At 43.4% G+C, this 17793-nt stretch overlaps 3 protein-coding genes across 3 annotated transcripts; all 3 read left to right on the top strand.

The window, feature by feature from the left end:
- Positions 1-886: 886 nt before the first annotated feature.
- limd1b (LIM domains containing 1b) lies at positions 887-3494 on the top strand. The gene is made up of 7 exons (XM_080484318.1): positions 887-1048; positions 1204-1305; positions 1672-1739; positions 2006-2068; positions 2156-2286; positions 2418-2469; positions 2552-3494. Exons 1-7 carry the CDS (start codon positions 1024-1026, stop codon positions 2633-2635), a joined length of 525 nt encoding a protein of 174 aa, XP_080340444.1. The 5' UTR covers positions 887-1023; the 3' UTR covers positions 2636-3494.
- Positions 3484-7439, top strand: nrm (nurim). The gene is made up of 4 exons (XM_080484317.1): positions 3484-3721; positions 4696-4889; positions 4965-5141; positions 5814-7439. Exons 1-4 carry the CDS (start codon positions 3571-3573, stop codon positions 6117-6119), a joined length of 828 nt encoding a protein of 275 aa, XP_080340443.1. The 5' UTR covers positions 3484-3570; the 3' UTR covers positions 6120-7439.
- A 610-nt stretch (positions 7440-8049) lies between these two features.
- Positions 8050-17581, top strand: ppp1r18 (protein phosphatase 1, regulatory subunit 18). The gene is made up of 4 exons (XM_080484514.1): positions 8050-8445; positions 8711-12642; positions 15320-15533; positions 16675-17581. Exons 2-4 carry the CDS (start codon positions 8782-8784, stop codon positions 16692-16694), a joined length of 4095 nt encoding a protein of 1364 aa, XP_080340640.1. The 5' UTR covers positions 8050-8445; positions 8711-8781; the 3' UTR covers positions 16695-17581.
- The last annotated feature ends 212 nt before the right edge of the window (positions 17582-17793 follow it).

Here is a 17793-nt window from a genome sequence, read left to right as displayed (position 1 = left end):
AGATGTGGATATAAACGGCGACTCTCAGGTTTTTATGTTGAACCAGTCTGACAGCATGCAGAGTGGGCGGCGTGGCGAAGTCAGGCAGCGTCTCAACAAGGGACCTCAGTGAAGAATCAGCAGCTGTCAGACTTCCCCTCCCCTGCATGTGTAACTGTAGATCAGGAACGGCCAAACATGTGCCGCACAAGAGCTTCATGGCAGAAGTTTCTCTCCTGAATACAGGCGATGTAATCGCAGCAGATGATAAACTCTGACTCAGAGCTGTTTGTGTATTGTTTGACATTTGTGGACAATGAGGGTCCAAATTCAGGAACATGCTCAGTCAGGGATTCAAAGAGATGAAGGGGGAAATTAAAAGATGGATATATAACATTTTGAGTAAAAACACAGATGCTTGGTAAGAGTTTCTGCATACATAACTACCACTTTGCTTCTGACTGTCATTTGGGCGGGTCTGGTCTGGTTTGAATGATTCATATATTACAAAAGACTGATGAGACCAGAAGGAGGAATGAACAGAAGATGCATGATAAGAGGAAACTCCGGGTCAATAATTAGTGAATGCTCAAACCGCTTCCTGCTTTATCCGATTGTGTTTCTTCAAACTCGACCAAAGTAGAAACAAGCTTTTAGCTGTAGATTTATACCCACAAACTCAGCTTTGCTGCTCATAGATCGATAGATAGATAGATAGATAGATAGATAGATAGATAGATAGATAGATAGATAGATAGATAGATAGATAGATAGATAGATAGATAGATAGATAGATAGATAGATAGATAGATAGATAGATAGATAGATAGATAAATATGCCTGTTGCCACCCACTCCTCAGCAGCCACCTTCGAGGGGTCAGGGGGTCTGGAGACTGTCTGTCCTGTGAGACCAAAAGCATCGAATGCTACACCCATAAACCCAGAGAGCAGCTCCCCTTACAGCTGTCTGAAGCACACATAAAATTAGACCCGCAGACAGTCGTGCTGGAGGCTCCAGACGACCAGGGAAAGTGCTGGAGGAGATGGACGGTGCCAGTCTGTACTTTGGTAAGAGTGGAAAACTCGAAATGTGAATTTTTCTATACAATAGACCTGAGCATTGTTGTCCACCCTGTCCCTGCCGCAGCAGTCGCTTTCCATTGAATAGAGAGGAGCTCAGGCTTCACATCTCTTTGTGTCTCCTCTGTCTTGGGTGTATTCAGGAAGTTGTACACGATGCAGTAAAGCTGTATACGGTGATGGGAGAGCCTGCCAGGCGATGGGACATTTGTTCCACAGCACGTGCTTCACCTGCAGCGTTTGCAGTGAGTCCTCCTTACATGTCTGCAATACCATGGTCATACATTTAAAATGTGTATTTATACGTTCAAAATATTACCGGAAAACAATCTATCTCATTCAACTCTGACATTATAAAACCTTTTCACTGCTGTTAATGCACCTTTTTTTCAAAATACAGGAAAAACTGAAACAAGAACAGTGATAACTGATGAGAGAGAAATGATAGAAAATACATGTGGACTAAATCTTTTTAGATATTAACAGCATATGACACTGAATACTATCCAATACACTACATCACGCTCAGCAAAGGTTTTTAGAACTAAAAGATGCATTAAAAAAAGAATTCCTTTTACAGTCATCTGGTCTTTATTTTTGTTTTATCACAGGTAAGATTCTGAGTGGCAAACCATTTTTCACTGTGTCGGGGCAAATCTATTGCCAGGATGACTTCTTGGTAAGTGTCTTACACTGGTGGAGTAGTGGCACGGTGGAGTAGTGGCACGGTCAGCACTCTCATTTCGCCTCCGGGTTTGACATTTCTGTGTTGCGTTTGGATGTTCCACTTTCCTCCAACAGTTCATAAACCCGTATTTGAGGTTAAATGGTGACTCTAGTTGCATTCAAGTGTTAATTGTCACCAAACCCGTTCTTCTGTACACGGATGGAAACGTGTGATAGACATCAAGCTGATTTGTTTATTCAATTTGTTTTTCATTGCAGTTCTCTGGAGCTCATCTTTCCCAAGAAGCGTGTATCGTCTGTGGTGACGTAGTCACAGACCTGGTCGGTACAGTTTCTGTTTGTTTCTCATACATGCACGTCTTGTTTGATGTCATGTTGTGTGAAACTGAGCTCATTTTACGTCCTCAGGTCCTGCAGGCCCGTGGAAAGTCTTACCACCCGTCCTGCTTTCGCTGCGTCGTCTGTGGACAGAATCTGGAGGGTCAGCCATTCGCCGTGGACTCGCACTGCAGAGTTTACTGTGTCGGCGACTACCACAGGTGAGTGTGTCGGCTCGTTTAACGCCACACCCTCTGGTTTCACAGTGAAGAGAGAAAGAGAAACCCAGCGGGGCAGGCCTACGCAGGAGACACGTCACACCCGCCTGACCTTTCAGTTTCTGTGGTTTCAGGGTCCAGGCTCCTCGCTGTGCCGCCTGCGGGATGCCCATAATGCCAACCGAGGTCACCTTCACGATCATCCGCGCAAATTATTTCGCACAATGTCTTTCTGGCTGATCCTTGTAACGACTTTTCTGCGTTTCAGGGGTCAACGGAGTCAATTCGAGTGGCAACATTCAACAGAAATTATCACGTAGAGTGCTACAAAGATGAAGTGGATCTCATTTAAACACAAGACAACATGTCAGTGTTTCGGACTTTGTTGAGTTTTTGCACATTTTTTTTCACTCCTATATAAATTCACACCTGATGATCCAGGATGTTGTATTTCATTTAGTTTAATTGATGGTGACAAGGGATGAGCTTCCACTCAAAGCCATGATCAACCTAAAAATAAATGTTTCTTTTTATTTATTAGAATAAGAACAATTACATCCTTCACTTTATTCTTTCCTGTTCAAGTCACATTCTCATAACAATGGAGGCAGCTGTCATGCGAAGCGCAATCCATCCAACGGGAGCAATTTTTTCATCCAGCGTATTGCTCAAGGACACTTCAACACGTGGACAGAGGGAGATGGAGAATCAAACCTGCGACCTGCAAGTTGTAAGCAACAATGACAACTCATACGTGTTCCACCGGACACTTGCTGTTGTTTCCCTCTTAAATGCAATTTCATTGAGAGTGATACAAAGTGTTTTTAGTGAGTTTGTTTAAAGTATAATTGCAAATGCACATCTATCTCCTGTCAGTCACTCTCGTACCAAAGTGGGTATTACAAGTCATTGCAATTTGCTGAATAAACTTGTATAGTTTCATGCTGAAAACGTCGCGCTGCGAGGCAGGATTTGAACCTGCACACTCATATCTTGTATCCAAGGATTTTCTTGTTCTTTTATGTGGTGAAATTACTTTAGTTTTTAAATGAATGTGTGCATCGGATTAGCATTTAACCTAATATTCTCTGGGTTAACCTTATTTTCCAAGGTCACACTGTTATGAGTCATTGAGGATCACCTGAATCCTGCAGCAGGGTCAGTTTTGACACGCCGTAGCCCCACCTTGCGTCCACACGTGGTACTACCGCAAAAAAAAGAAAAAAAAAAAGTTTCCTTCCGGAACTGTTGCAACAAGTCAAATGAAGAAGATAAAAGCTGATTGAAATGGCGTCAGTCACAGTCTGTGGCTGGGCTCTCTGCGCCGTCTCCCTGTTCAACTTTGCGTTTGTTTTCATATCCGGGGCGGATTTCATTCGGTTTTTGTCGTTTCGAGCCATTTATCATAACATCACCGGAGAGACGACGCTATGTCAAGGTAGGAGCCGAACCGGAGCGGGCAGGCTGCCAGCAGAGGTTAGATCAGTTCACCAGACCTGTCAATGCAGCAGGTAGAAGCTGCCGTCAAGAAAAACTAATGTTTTTCGATAATAATGTCGATATTGTTCATTAATTTGTAATATTGTAATATAAGCATCGCTCACGCAACCATCATTACTTGATTTATATTGCAAGAATTTTCTCCCGCGCCCATCTGCCCGGCTAGTTCAGTCGGTAGAGCATGAGGCTCTTAACCTCAGGGTCGTGGGTTCGAGCCCCACGTTGGGCGCACAGCTTTTTAATAAAAAAATTTTTTTTACGTTTTCAGATACAAGTTGTACAATATTAATATAGTCCAGAAAATATGCGAATTAAATCAGATACGTCACAGCCTCCGTATCAGCCTACGGACACATTCATCACACTTCTTACGCTACAGTGCCTCTTAACAGTACTCGTCTGTTCTCATTATCTTCCACTGCTTGCTCATTCGTTACAGTTCACTTACCGTTACCACTTTTACCAAAAGTATGGTTTATTTAATAATAATTATGAATAGAAGTAATGTGTAGATAGGTTACACATTAGCAGGTCAGCTGAAGTTGCATCAGTTAGTTTGGAGTCAAATGTTGGTGCACATAAGTTATTCTGGTCTCATTGACTTGATTAGTTATTTTTATAATCTGGCCTGAGCAAGGCATTTAAGGACTGCAAACTCTTCATGACCATGAACAGACTGCAGTAAACAGCATTTTATAGTGTTACAACTTCATATGAAGTGAAAAATATGGAACATTTTATTTCTATGCTTGTTATTAACATTAAACGGAGGCTTCAAGAATAAACAAATATATGAAGTTCATGTCTTTGTAGATTGTTTTTCCATTGCCACTATTTTCTAAATGTTGATTTGATTTGTGTCCTGACACTGTTACCACAAACCTTTAGAGTGACCTTTCCACTCTGTTGCAGACTCCATCCCATGGTCAGAGGCCCTGCGGGACAGCTCGGTCCTCGGGTCTCTGCTGGTGGACGTGGGGCTACTGGCTCTCTTCATAGCCCAGCACAGCCTACTGGCTTGGTCTCCCGTCAAACAGGCTCTGCAGTCAGTGCTGGGGGCCCTGAACAGGACAGCATACTGCTTCACTACCGCACTGGCCCTCCAGGTAGAGCAGCACACCATTACTAAGTTTGTTGTAAAAGGTTCAGTCTGACTTGTTGTGATCTTCCTTGTGTGGCAGATCTTGATGCGTTATTGGCAGCCAGTGACTGGCGCCCCCTGTCTGTGGTCAGTGGATCAGGCACCGTGGAGCGTCTGGTTCCCCCTGCTCTGTTTTACACTGCACTTTCTCTGCTGGGCCATCATCTGCAGCATCCTAATGATCTTTGATTATCCAGAACTGCTGGGAATCAAGCAGGTAAGGCTGTGCTGTGGTTCCCAGAAGTGAACTGGTCAGAGATACTGAAACACAAAGGTTACTGAAACAGTACAAATGTATCTTCTTGCTGTTACTGCTAATATTACCCACAAATGGAAATGTTAGGGTTTCAGAGCATCAGCTGATCTCCTGTGTAAGAACACATTATTTTCAGATCAAGTTGACTCATTTTATACATTTCTTATTCATGTAATTCAAGGTAGAGAAAATTAGAGATATGCCAAGGGTTAAATGCAACTATAGTTTATTACATATATTTTGCAGAAATTAACCAACAGAACAGATGTGCAGGTAAGAGATAAAACCAAAAGAGGCTCATAGAGAGAATCCCACCTTATTAAACACAATTTAAAATCAATATTCATACAATTAATCAAAAAGACACACCAGATAATTCAATAATAACTCACAATATAATGTATTAAAAATATCCAGAGTAAGTGTATATGGTGACTAACCTCTATTAGTTAATATAGAATACAACACTTTTTTCTTTTTTTTAGAATAAACTCACTCTAAAAAGTGTGAATAATTAATTAATGCCACAAAACTGTTAAAATAATTCATTTTCAAATATTTCAATAAGCGGCTGAGTTAACTTCTAACAGGATTTGACTGACTTTCCCTCTTCGACCTTCCTTCAACCCTTAGTTGTACTACGAGTGTCTGGGTTTGGGGGATCCACTGTCCCACAAGCCTCCGGGGGCCCGGCGCCTCCTGGCTCACCTGCGCCACCCGGTGTGCCTGGAGCTGGGCGTGGTGTTGTGGCTGCTCCCGGCTTTATCCCTGGACAGGCTGCTGCTGGCGGCCACGCTGTCAACCTACCTGTCCCTGGCACACTCTCTGGACAAACAGGATTTAGCGTATCTGTGTGTGCAGTTTCACAGCAAGGTGCAGCTCTTCAGAGAACCGCAACGAGGCAGCACAGACGCCACGGAGAGCCGAGAGGATGAGTGAGGGCGACCGCGTCCTGCTGAATTTATGTCTGAAAACTGATCTCAGGAGGATTTCTAATGAGCCTGATGTCTGTAGCTTCTGTCTATTAAAATATCATGTATTTACTTTTATTTGTTGTCCATTTAACAGGCTGCTACTTTCCACATTGACACTGTATTTGTCCTATTTTAAAGTCTCACTGTATTATGGAATATTTGATAATATGAATGTGGATTTTCTACACTTTGTTGGGAGCAATAACATCAACAAACTAGGATTTATCTTGCTCAATTATTCATGTAACTCGTTTTATAGAGAAGTTTATCAGCAGGACTGCGAGGGGAAATATGATCTGTTGCATCCGTTATGTTTTTTATTTTCAAAGACAGAGTTTGTGAGTTCATTTGTGCTCTTTTGCGACATTATTTTTGTTTTAACATGAGTCGTCATGGCTATAGGGAGTCATTAGTTGTGTAGATGTACATTTTCTGTACATGTAAAACACCAGCTGATGGTTTATGAAAATATCCAGACTATGGTCTTAATTTGAGGGGTCGACAACCATAATCCAAAAGACAAAAGCATGTGTTTCCTTTTTAATTCTCAATTCAACATAAAGACACTTTGTATTGTATTGTACCAGAATGTTATCAGGTTATACAATTATTGATCATAAATGTTTCTGTCCATGTCAGTTTGGTTGGTTGGTTGTTTTTTATTTATTTTGTATACGTATTATTGCAAAATTGTGTAAACATCTACATTTTGAAGTAAATATTTTAATGTACCCATTGGATGTCCATTAAATAGTGAATCACAATTGAGGACGATAAACACAATATTTAGGAAGAATTTTCTTAACCAAGTGAATGACGTGATCACTTATATTCCCAACAGATTTGATGACACTATTCATGTGTTCATTTCTGACTGGGAAGTGGAAATGTGGGAATTATGCTTCTGTGGTCATTGTGGGAAAGTGGGAAGTTTCAGAGACTTTCCAGTAAAACGTCTGATGTCCCTGAACATGGCGACATTTGTATTCAAATTTGAGAAATATACCTGCACACATAAATTATTTTCGTCTTTGTTTTTTTGGCAACAATAAAGCAGTGCTGCTGATAGTGGCCACATTTTTTCCAATGACATTTTACTTTTACTTCCTACATTTAAACAATAATAACTGTACTTTCTAGTCCCACATCCTCATACTGGTTCTTTAATTGTTTTGACTCTTGGATGAGCACTACAGTGAAATGATCCACCGAAATAATGGTTCAAAATGCTTTACAAAAGGCATCAATAAAGTTAAAAATGAATTTTGATTTCTCAGAACATTTGAAATTGACTGAAGTGCATCTGTTCTGTACTGTTCTACCAAAGATTTGTCCCTAAAGTTATAATATTGATATATTTTATTTATGAGCACTTTTCATGGTAAAGATCATTGTGCATAATGAGAAAGGTTTTGCATCTTTCACTAAGAAAGGGATTTGGGTAATTTATTTATTTATTTTTGAAAGCAATTATCAATGAAAGCGATTTTATTTTATTTTATTTTATTTTATTTTATTTTATTTTATTTTATTTTATTTTATTTTATTTTATTTTATATATTTTTTATTTGTATTTTTTTATTTTTTACTTGTTTGTTTATTTGTTTATTCAACAAAAATAGTATCATTGCGGATGGTCCCTGAATAGTTTTGTATTCCATGTGGTAAAGTCTTTTGCGCAAATTGGCAGCAAGGATCCTGCGACCCAAGAAGCCTGATGTTTGTTATTTTACTCTAATATCCAGGAGAGTGTTTGAAAAGAGTCCACACGGTGGAGGCTGAGCCCTCTGTGTCAGGCAAACTGTACACCTCCGCTTCTTTTCCAATTATCTCTGCGGGACGCAGGGATGAGACGGAGGAGCAAGAAGAAAGAGGAGGAGGAGGAAGAGGGAGGAGGAGGAGGAGGAGGGAGGAAGGGGAGGTTGTTTGGCTGGGCAGACGGCCACCTACTTTAAACGCCTTTTCTTAGGTCCGACAATATGGTGTGTGCCACTAAACTCTCCTGAGGGAATTGAACGTAATTATCGGATTAGAGACTGCGGCTCTGAAGCTGGAAATATTTACTACCATACCGACGGACGGAGTTGTTTTTGTCCCCCGATGGACAGTCGGGTGTCTGGATGTGATTTGACAGCGTTTTTAAAGCTCTCCTTTTTGACAGCATAGATTAATCTGATAGATTAATCGGCGGAGGAAATTTTCCCATCGCGCAGCGGAGCGTTTTACGCACGAGTGGAGATGTAAAGTCGAAGTGGACACTGGCATATTTTTTTGGAAAGATTATTATTTTGGTAGGTGAAACTAAATGTTTTTGTCATTATTAATACAGACTAGAAGAAAGGATGTTATAACGTCATCCAGGTTAAATTGTAGAATTACCGTGCGTAATTGTGCGTAAAAGCTTTATCCCAAGACCTCAACTGCAATAGATAAATAAACAATATGAGTGGGTGATTTGTTTGCTATTTTATGAATTGCAGACTTTGCGGAATTTGTGTAATTTACATGTTTATTCATTGCAACAGGAAACTGATTTTATCACTTCATTTGTTGCAGAAATTTCCCAGAAGATCTGAAGAGGACCAGTGACTTTTTTTTTATATACGAAAACGAGCACCTTCTTTGTTATGTCTGTCTCCTCGCTGCCAGAATGGAAGCAACTTCTTCTGGAGAGAAAGAGGAAAGAGGAGGAGGAGCGAGACAAGAGGGAAAAAGAAGAGGAGCAAAAGTTTGCTAGCATGCCTGCTTGGAAGCGTGGGATCATCCAGCGGAGGAAGGCCAAGCAGGAGAGTTTGGGTGACAGGGAGAGGGACGTCTGTCTGCTGCAAGTGGACGTCAGATCTCCCTCCGATGGTCTGAGTGACACTGACAGCTCTATAACTGTTAATCTTGGAAGTGAACCTTCACTTAGTCCAGATCCTGGGTTTTGGCTCGACGCAGAGCCCAAACTAGTGAGTCAGGTGTCTGTGGAAACGATCGTCCCAGTGCATGAAAACCCATTTTTTCGCACTCAGAGTGTGTGGAGGAAAGGCAGGGATGTGGACGGGAGTGAGCCAGAAGTAAAGGATAAGGAGCGAGACAAACTGAGCCCCAGAGGTCAAGATGGAGAACCGGCAAGAGGACGTGATATAGAGCTGAAAATAGAACGGTTTAGGGATTTAAGCGAGGGACGGGAAAAAGACAGAAGCAGGGACAGGAGTCAGGGAAGAGAACACAGCAGAGAGAGATGTGAAAAAGACAAAGGCCAGTGCAAAGAGTCTGTTAAGGATGCAGCGAAGGAGCAGGAATTCCTCAAAATAAGAAAAGACACAGAAGAAAAAGATATTCAACAGCCCGCTATGTATTCCCCCCTCGGACCTTGTCTCAGGACCATCCGAGCAGACAACATCATCATTATTGAGCAAGAAAGGACAGGCAGTGACGAGCGGAGAGCTAGATGGAGGGAGGCTGAGGGGGAAAGAGAAAGGACTGAGGAGGAACATCAGGGGAAAAGAGGGATGAAGATGGACCTGAGGGAGATTCTAGCTGGTGGAGGAAGCGTCACTGAGATCCGAGCCTCTGAGGTTTTGATCATACAGCCCTCGGCCAGCCCCGAAGACATGGGTGCAGGAGGGAAAGGAAGAGAGGAGGGGGAGATGAAGTGCAGTGGAGATGTCAGGAGGGAGAGTGCAGGCAGGGAGATGAGGACTGACATGTCCTGGCTGAAGGAAAAAGAGAAAGAAAGGCCTTGGGGCCAGGCGACAGTTATTAATAAAGATGACAGGAAGGACAGTTTGGAGGATAACGTCTTCATCGAAAGAGGAGGGAGAGTGAGCCAGCTGCTGAGTAGATTTGGAGAGCACCCCAAGCCTCCGTCTCGATCCAAGAGCTCTGATAATTTCCTACAGCCAGGGAGCTGTAAATACTTAGGCAATCAAGATGAACAAGAATATGAGGAGATGAGGGCAGATGGGAAAAATACCCTCTTGAAAGGTGTTCCCAAACGCTCCTTTAGCTTTTCTGACCGAGTCATCAGCGCTAAGGAGAACGGCGTGGGTGACGAGGGGTCTTACGAGAGGAAACTGCGTGAGAGGACACATTCAGACAGGAGCGTGACACCGTGGGTAGACGTGGCATCCTTAAAGAAGGAAACCACAAAGATTAAACTTGGATGCGCTCGACTTTTGGACAAAGACCACTTTGGAATGTATAGAGACGTAAAAAGTGAGAATGAAAAGAGGAGAAGTGAGGTAGAAACATGCTTCCAGCATAGAAATGAAGCCCAAAAAGTTGATCCTGCTGATAAGAGGGCGGCTGAGAAGGTGGTGGATGCAGATGGAGACAAGGGGTTTACAGTGGCATCAGTTAAAAACACAGAGGGAATATCGTTTGCCAGAAGAGTGCCGATCAAGCAGGACGGTCGAGCGAGAGCAGAGAGAGAAAGCAAGCGTTTACTGAGTGAGAAGAGCATAGAGAGGGGGCAGAACGCAGAGAAAGCTGAGGCTCAACTTTGTAATACAACTGAATGTGGACCTGAATGCAGTGTTCTAACTGAACGCAGTTATGTCACTACTACATGCACAGAGTCGGTCAGTGCGTGCTCCTCTGCAGAAGGTCGCTGCAGCCACGATTCAGCCTTCACAGAGTGCTCTAGTTTACTCTGCACAGTGACAGATAGAGCCCCTCAAAAAAAGGCAGACTGGGGCATGACGGGATCACGTGGGGCTTACCTGGCACACTGCGTTTTGTCCCAGCACACAGAGGAGCTGATAAGTAAAATAGAAAAAATAGGTGATACAACCATTTATAACAGTGAAAAAGTTTGTAGGCCTGCTCAGGAAATGACCAAACCGGAGGGACAAACAGGAGGCCAAAGCACTTCTGAGAACCTCGTACATGATGTAACCCCACGTTCGCCTAAAAAAATGGCACCAACTGGGGTGTCCGCAGGCCCTCTGGAGATTCAGATCCCCAGGACTGTGTTTTATGTCGCTGAGGAAATGTTGGACAGAAAAAAAACAAGCGAGGGACAAGAATGGGAAGGAGGACAAGCGGTGGAAAGAAGGGACAGCTGGAGGATCGGAAAACCTTTGAGCCGCATCGAGTCCCTGCGTGAGAAAATCCGTCAGAGGGAGCTAGAAAAGTTACGACAGCGAGATGCTGAGGATGGCGAAGGGAGCAAGGCCGTCGCAGACATCAACAGCACTCGGATGGATGTGGACAGGTACGAGGACAGGGGAACTGAGAAAGAGAGAGAGTGGGAGGCTTCATGCGGGTCGGCTGAAACAGAGGAAGACGCAGTGTCGCAGGCATCCGCGGCTACATTTGACGTCACTCAGGAAGTCGGCGTGTTGAAAACCTGCCCTCTGCTTCCTGTTTCTGTCCCACACACACAAGCAGTCAGAGGAGAGGAAGCGGCAAGCAACACTGCCGCCTCTGAAGTTATCTCTGACGGCTTCTACGCGTCCGACGACGAAGATGACCCTCTGAAACATGTAGAGGAGCAGTTGAGGCGCCACAGGGGCCGACACAGGACCAACAAAGACGAAAAGGAGGAGGAAGGGAAGGGGCTCTTTGAGGACGAAGAGGTAGAGGACTACACATCCCCTCTCGACCCTACGCCGACTATCTCCCCTTCACCGCCGCATCCAAACTCCCTCGCAGCCATGAGCCGAATTTACAACTTGGAGACGGTGGGTTCCAGGTCGGGCCTATGTCTGAGGGACAGGGCGGTGGACGTCTCGTCCTCTGTGCAACTTGTGAAAGTGAAGCCACTTGTATCCAACTCGCAACAGGGCGACAGCCTAGGGTTCATCAGTGACGATGTTTGTGGGGTTCAGACGATACAGCGACAGATAGAGCAGTTCCAGTTGAAGGAGCAGAAAGCACTGAAGTCCTGTGGTTCACCGAAGAAAGAGGCTAAAGGACAGCAGAGCTCAAGAGGAATATCAAAGCAGCAGGTGAAAGATGATGCAAAAACCCATGAGAAAGACCGAGAGACTCCTGAACTCAACTCCAAAGTGTCTCCTCAGCGTGTTTGTTCTCCAACATCTCATCTCAAACAAACTACGCCCACCACTCAGTCCTTCCTCAGGAGCCAGTCCCCAGATAACGCCCTGAAAGCCACAGATTGCGCCCCGACCCCGGCCCCGTCCCCGAGTTCACCGTCCCCCGCCCACTCGCCCAGCATCTCTCGATCATCCACCCCGTCGCCCACGCTCTTCTCCATCAAGAGCGCGTCAGGGGGTCCGGCGAAGAGAGGCGCCACCATCACAATCAACCCGAAAAAACCCGCGGCGGCAGCAGGAGGGATGACGGGGTCTGCAGCGCGGTCAGTAGCAGTGGGGCCAAACTCTGCAAAGACATCGTCGCAACAGACTCAGACGACCCAACCTGCAGTCGAGCCCGGGAAAAAGAAGTACCCGACAGCAGAGGAAATCGAGGTGATCGGTGGTTATCAGAACCTGGAAAAATCCTGTCTGGTCAAGAAAGGAGGGACACCAAAAAGGGTGAGTGGGAACCGTCTCGTCTTTAGTTTTATTCACACACTGGGACATGAAAAACTTGCTTTGTACAAATAGTTTGAACCAATCTGGGTGCAAAAATAAAAGTCTCTTGACACGGTGATGAAACCAGATTCAGCACCTGGTGTCACCTGCCTGACGGGCCTTCGTCGTGAAGCAGAATCCCCTTTCACTGCAAGAACATCCCTTTTGATTGAGGAGTGCGATAACAGAGACGGAGTTAAGCCAGTTAAGGCCTTATCAAGCACGACATCTTGATTCTTAGCCATACAATCCAGGAGTGAGCTCCTTTGCAGTTCGCCGCTGCGGTCTATTTCTGTGCAGACTTTTTGACTTTTAACTGAGACAATGACCTCGACATCCTTTAGTAAAGATAAACTTTTTTATAAAAAATTTTTTCATTTAAAGAAACACAAAATCACATCACAGAATGACAAACTGGGCAGGTGTCATACTGGTTTGATCTTTGCGAGTGTTTCAGGCTTCGATGCAGACACTATTATACTATTATACTCACTATTATATGCAGGAATTAAAGCGGGCGGAGCTGCTATTTACAGTAACTCACGGTCGATTTGCTCCACATTTGAGACTCACTGAGGTCAAATTCCAAGCTTGACTTCCTGTTTCTGGTATATGCAGAACTTGTTTTAGACATGTTTGATAATCAATTTGAAAATAACTTTTATGGAACAAAGTGAGTTTATCTCCAGAAGAAAAGTAGACTTTACAACATCCTGTTAGATTAAAAAAAAACTGAATCTGTGTCGTTAATGAGTTTTAAATGTCTGTCAGAAGATTGTTGTTTTGTTGTTGAAGAGACGTCAAACTGCCGGTGATTTCCTCTGGGTTTGTGTCTGAGTCAGCTACAGACTGCTTCCTTGTTCCATCGCACCAATTTTCCTGTTTCTGTCGAGTCAGCTCTCTCAGACAAATCTCCCTTTGTATCTTTCTGCAGGCTTTGGGCTGTCAGATCCAAGTCTTGGCAGACAGTTTTTGACCACTCTGACCTTCCACTGTATGAGTAATGACAGGATTCCCCGACCCTTTGTCCTAATGTGGGTGAGATTAAAAAAAGAGACAGACAGACAGAAGGGACGAAAGAAAACATGGCCGTTTTGACACAATTTGTCGCTTTTTATATTCGCTGTAGAAAGCCTCTGTCACTCTCCGTGTCTCTGCTCACTTCTCCTTTCAATCATGCGCTCTTCCTCCAAGCAAGAAGCGTCGATCAGCTCGGGGGGAAGTGAAGCGTCTCCCATTTTTAACTTGCTGAATGCGACTCAGACGCTCTGTTACAGAGTCATCTGGTCCACGGGAAACAGAAACTTCTTTTGCTCCAATTCATAGTTGAAAGAACCATAATTTCTTTAAATGCGTGTCTCTTCTGTAGTACTTTTTCTCCCGTCTGGGATTACAGTCATGCAACTGTGTTTCTTGCTCCGTCTGTAAGCGCACTAAGTGACCACTGAGTGATTCTCTGACCACCTGTTGCTCTCACGTTGATGTCCTTCAGACGCTTGACGTCAGGCCTCCTTCCCTCCCCCCTCTGAACCACGCCATCGTTTCTCAGAGGGGGGTGACCTGCTTGTGCCTCCTCCTCTTCCCCCTCCTCCTCCTCCTCTCTGTAGTTTTCTTCATATATATGACATTTATGTTTGATATAGGCTCATTTCAGACTCTTGAAACTAAAACCTGCATCATTTAATTTTATTTTTGCATGAAATTTAGGCTTCTGTTGGACATTTATGTCGGCAGCATGAGTTTGTTGATCTTCGTTCAGACCTTAAGTTTCCCCTCAACTTTTCCTCCCAGCGTGGGAAAACTCAGCGTGGCCATTTTCAAGACGCGAGGTCAGATCTTGGCTGGTGAAGTTGCCCCTCTCTCTCCCCCTGTTTCTCTCCCTGTTCGATGCTTCTGCCGTCCTGCTGGGTTAATCAGGTTCAGCGAGGGAGGATTAGCCTTCTGTGCCTCACAGAGCTATTTATCTGCTCTCGTCCTGCAGACGGCCACGGTCAGGGCGAAGCAGCTCTGTGCAGAGTGACTGCACCTCCGGGTGTGTTTACTACTCGTCTGAGGCCTGAGCTGCTGTTATTATAAGACGTGCTCTGCGTGTGCCGCTGTTTCCTGTCAGATTGAGGATATCTGTTTACAGCACACTGAACCGAGAGTAAACGTACTCAAGCACCCGTCAGCCGAGGAGAAGACGAGCTGAAAACACCAGATGGTCTCATTCTCCTTTGGTTTCAGTGTTTAAGGAGAAGTTGGAAAACCACAACTTGTGTTTTGTTCCTGCTTCTGCAGCCAGAGACGCTTTACAACCACCAATCAGTGCACATGAAATGCTCAGTCAGTGAAAACCAATCCATAGGGAGCATGTCAGATGTCTTAAGCTTCATGCTGTCAGTTAACATTATACTGACGGGGTACAAACACCTCACGGCGAGCGACACCTGTGTTTACCTGCTGACCATGTGATCCCGCCATTTTACGCTTTCCCCATTTAAATCTCCACTTTTAAAGATTTTCTTTGCTTTTTGCATAGAAATATTTAGTTTGATCCAATTGCATGAAATAAAGCTTCCAGAATATTTTTTAATTCCACTACGTCTGACATGGCCTTTTTCTTTTCCCAAGTGACACTACTTATTAAACTTTCCAGGGAAAAGTGTGTTTCGACGAGGACCAGCTGGAGCAGGTGTGCGAGTACCCGTCCGAGACCTTCATGCTGGCGTTCAGCCCCCACCCTCACGAGCAGCTGAGGATGGAGCGGCTGCAGGGCGACGAGGCGCCGGAGGATGAAGCGGAAGCGGAGGGAGGAACAGTTGTGTTCAAGAGCCCGAGAAGTATCGCAACGGCGCCGCGTCTACGAGTGGGTCAGTGTCACCCCCTTCTCAAAAGACATAAAGTGTAGCGGGCCGTTCGGTAGGTTTGGATCTCACTCAGGGTTTGTTTGTTTTTTTTTGTTTTGTTTATTTGCTTTCTGTCGCACTGCTGAAGAGGGCTGAACTTTCTCTGGATGAAGCTGGTGACATCCTTCTTTTTTCTTTATTCTTACAATAATGAATCGGCCCTCACGACAAAGAATGGAGGCAATGACTATAACACGGACGTATCATTGCTGTTATATTAAAAACCACACGGTAACACACCTGAGCCACCAGAAGACGTGCTATTAAGGGGGTCACGCACTGTCGTTTTCAATGCCACTTATGTGGAAGACATGTAGAAAGAAGTGAAAACTGAATACCTTCTTAATAGTGGTTATTCTACCCTATTCTTATAGTGTTGGGATTTGAGCTCATTTTCTCAAATAAGTTGTTCGAGCTGTTAAAATCACCTCCAGCACAGGAATCATCATGGAGTCAAAATATGTATCATCTGTGTGGTTATGAATTTCAATTGAATAAAAAAAACAATATCTCTCTATACGCCCCCAAAAAACTAACTCAGATATACCTCTCAACACAACAAACTTTACTATGTCGGAAATTATCTTTCTTCAAAAATTAATTATACAAAAATGACTTAAAAATCCTGAATTTAATTATTGATAGAAATAAAACCTATTCGGTCTCAAAAATCAAAATACAAAAAAATATACTAACAGCTCCCTTTTTATGTAATTAAACACATAATTAAAACCAAGACATAAAAAATTTACACGTCTGGGTGAAAGAGAACATTCGGTCACCATAAATGAGCACATATTTTAGCTCGGTTGCAAATAGGACCGTAGATTTTTTTTTTTTTCAAAGATGTTTCCTTTTTTGTTTCTTCCTGAAAGTGGTGAGGCCAAGTTTAGGAAAATAAACAAAAAGAGGCAGAAAAGTCCCATTGAATTTGTACAAATACATTAGTGAGGACTATGTGGAAAGGTTAGTTGCATAAATGATTCTCGCAGATCTAAAACTGGGGCTGTTGGTTAATGAGAAGATGACAAAGGTCAAAGTGAAAGAGTATAAATGGCCTAAATTCATCATCTTGACCTCCCACCTCCATCTCTCTGTCTTACAGATGAGTCTTGTCCTCGATAGGAGCCAGTCGCCTTCACCAAAATTGCCCATGTGATGAGGTCACCAGCATTGTACTGAACTAATGTGACTTTTATTGTGTGTGTTTTTTTTAAATAAATCCCAATATTTTTGTTTCATGTAGCCTCACACAATGTGCAGTTTATTAAAAAGGACTGGGGGGGTCACTCATCACCCAGTTTTACATCAGGAGACCCGAGGAGGCACTTGTGAATGTATAGGTACGGTACGTACGTTAAGAATTAACCCTCAGCTGTGCACTGCAGGGAAATGAAGGATCACTTGTCTATGCAATATGATAAAAGGGATAAGATTTTATTTTCTAGTTAATATATTTGGTAGTTTCTTCTATTGTAAAGTAAAATCAGCACAAAGAAAGACTTGCTGATGTTTATATCATCTGGACTCATGTGCCTGCTGGATTTGCTCATACAGATGATAAAAGATCAATCTAAGTGGGATGTTTGATTTCTCTTATCTGAAGCCTTTTCAGGAAAACTAAAAAAAAAAAAAAAACTGCAGTCAGCAGACGTTGTGTCGGAGGGTTTGTGGTTTGGTGCAGTGTGTGGGGCCAGACTCCGGTTCAGCCGAAGGGGATGGACTTGAATAAAGGTTTTATTTTGTTACGTTTGACATGTTGAATGTGGAGAATGAGTGGAAATCCCTGAAAGGATGTAAAGTTCATGAACACAACGAACAACTGGTATTTTGCATTTGGCGGTGCTTACATTCCTCATGTTCCCCGAGCAGAATATTTCTTGTTTATGAATGGGCACTTGAATTGATAACTAAATGAAATATAAATCCTGTAACAACCATTGTTTTTTCTATGATAGTTGAAGAAGCTGGCTTCAAAAGAACGACGATCAAATAAATTTTTGTGAAAGCATCATTGTCTCATTATTTCGCTTTTTAAAAGTTTTTCTGTCTTTGGTCATGTTCCTCTTGACTACATCCATGAATCTTCCTCGTCTCAACTTCTCCGTGTCAACTTTTCAGTCAGTAAACAACCCCACTTTTTGTGACAAATCAGAGAAACCACCCTCAATTCACGGGACAAAATTAATCTGGATATAATTATTGATTGTTTTTGACCAAACTT

This window comes from Lipophrys pholis (genome assembly GCF_963383615.2).
Source record: "Lipophrys pholis genome assembly, chromosome: 17".
Lineage (NCBI taxonomy): Eukaryota > Metazoa > Chordata > Actinopteri > Blenniiformes > Blenniidae > Lipophrys > Lipophrys pholis.
This window is presented reverse-complemented; position numbering and strand designations above follow the sequence as displayed.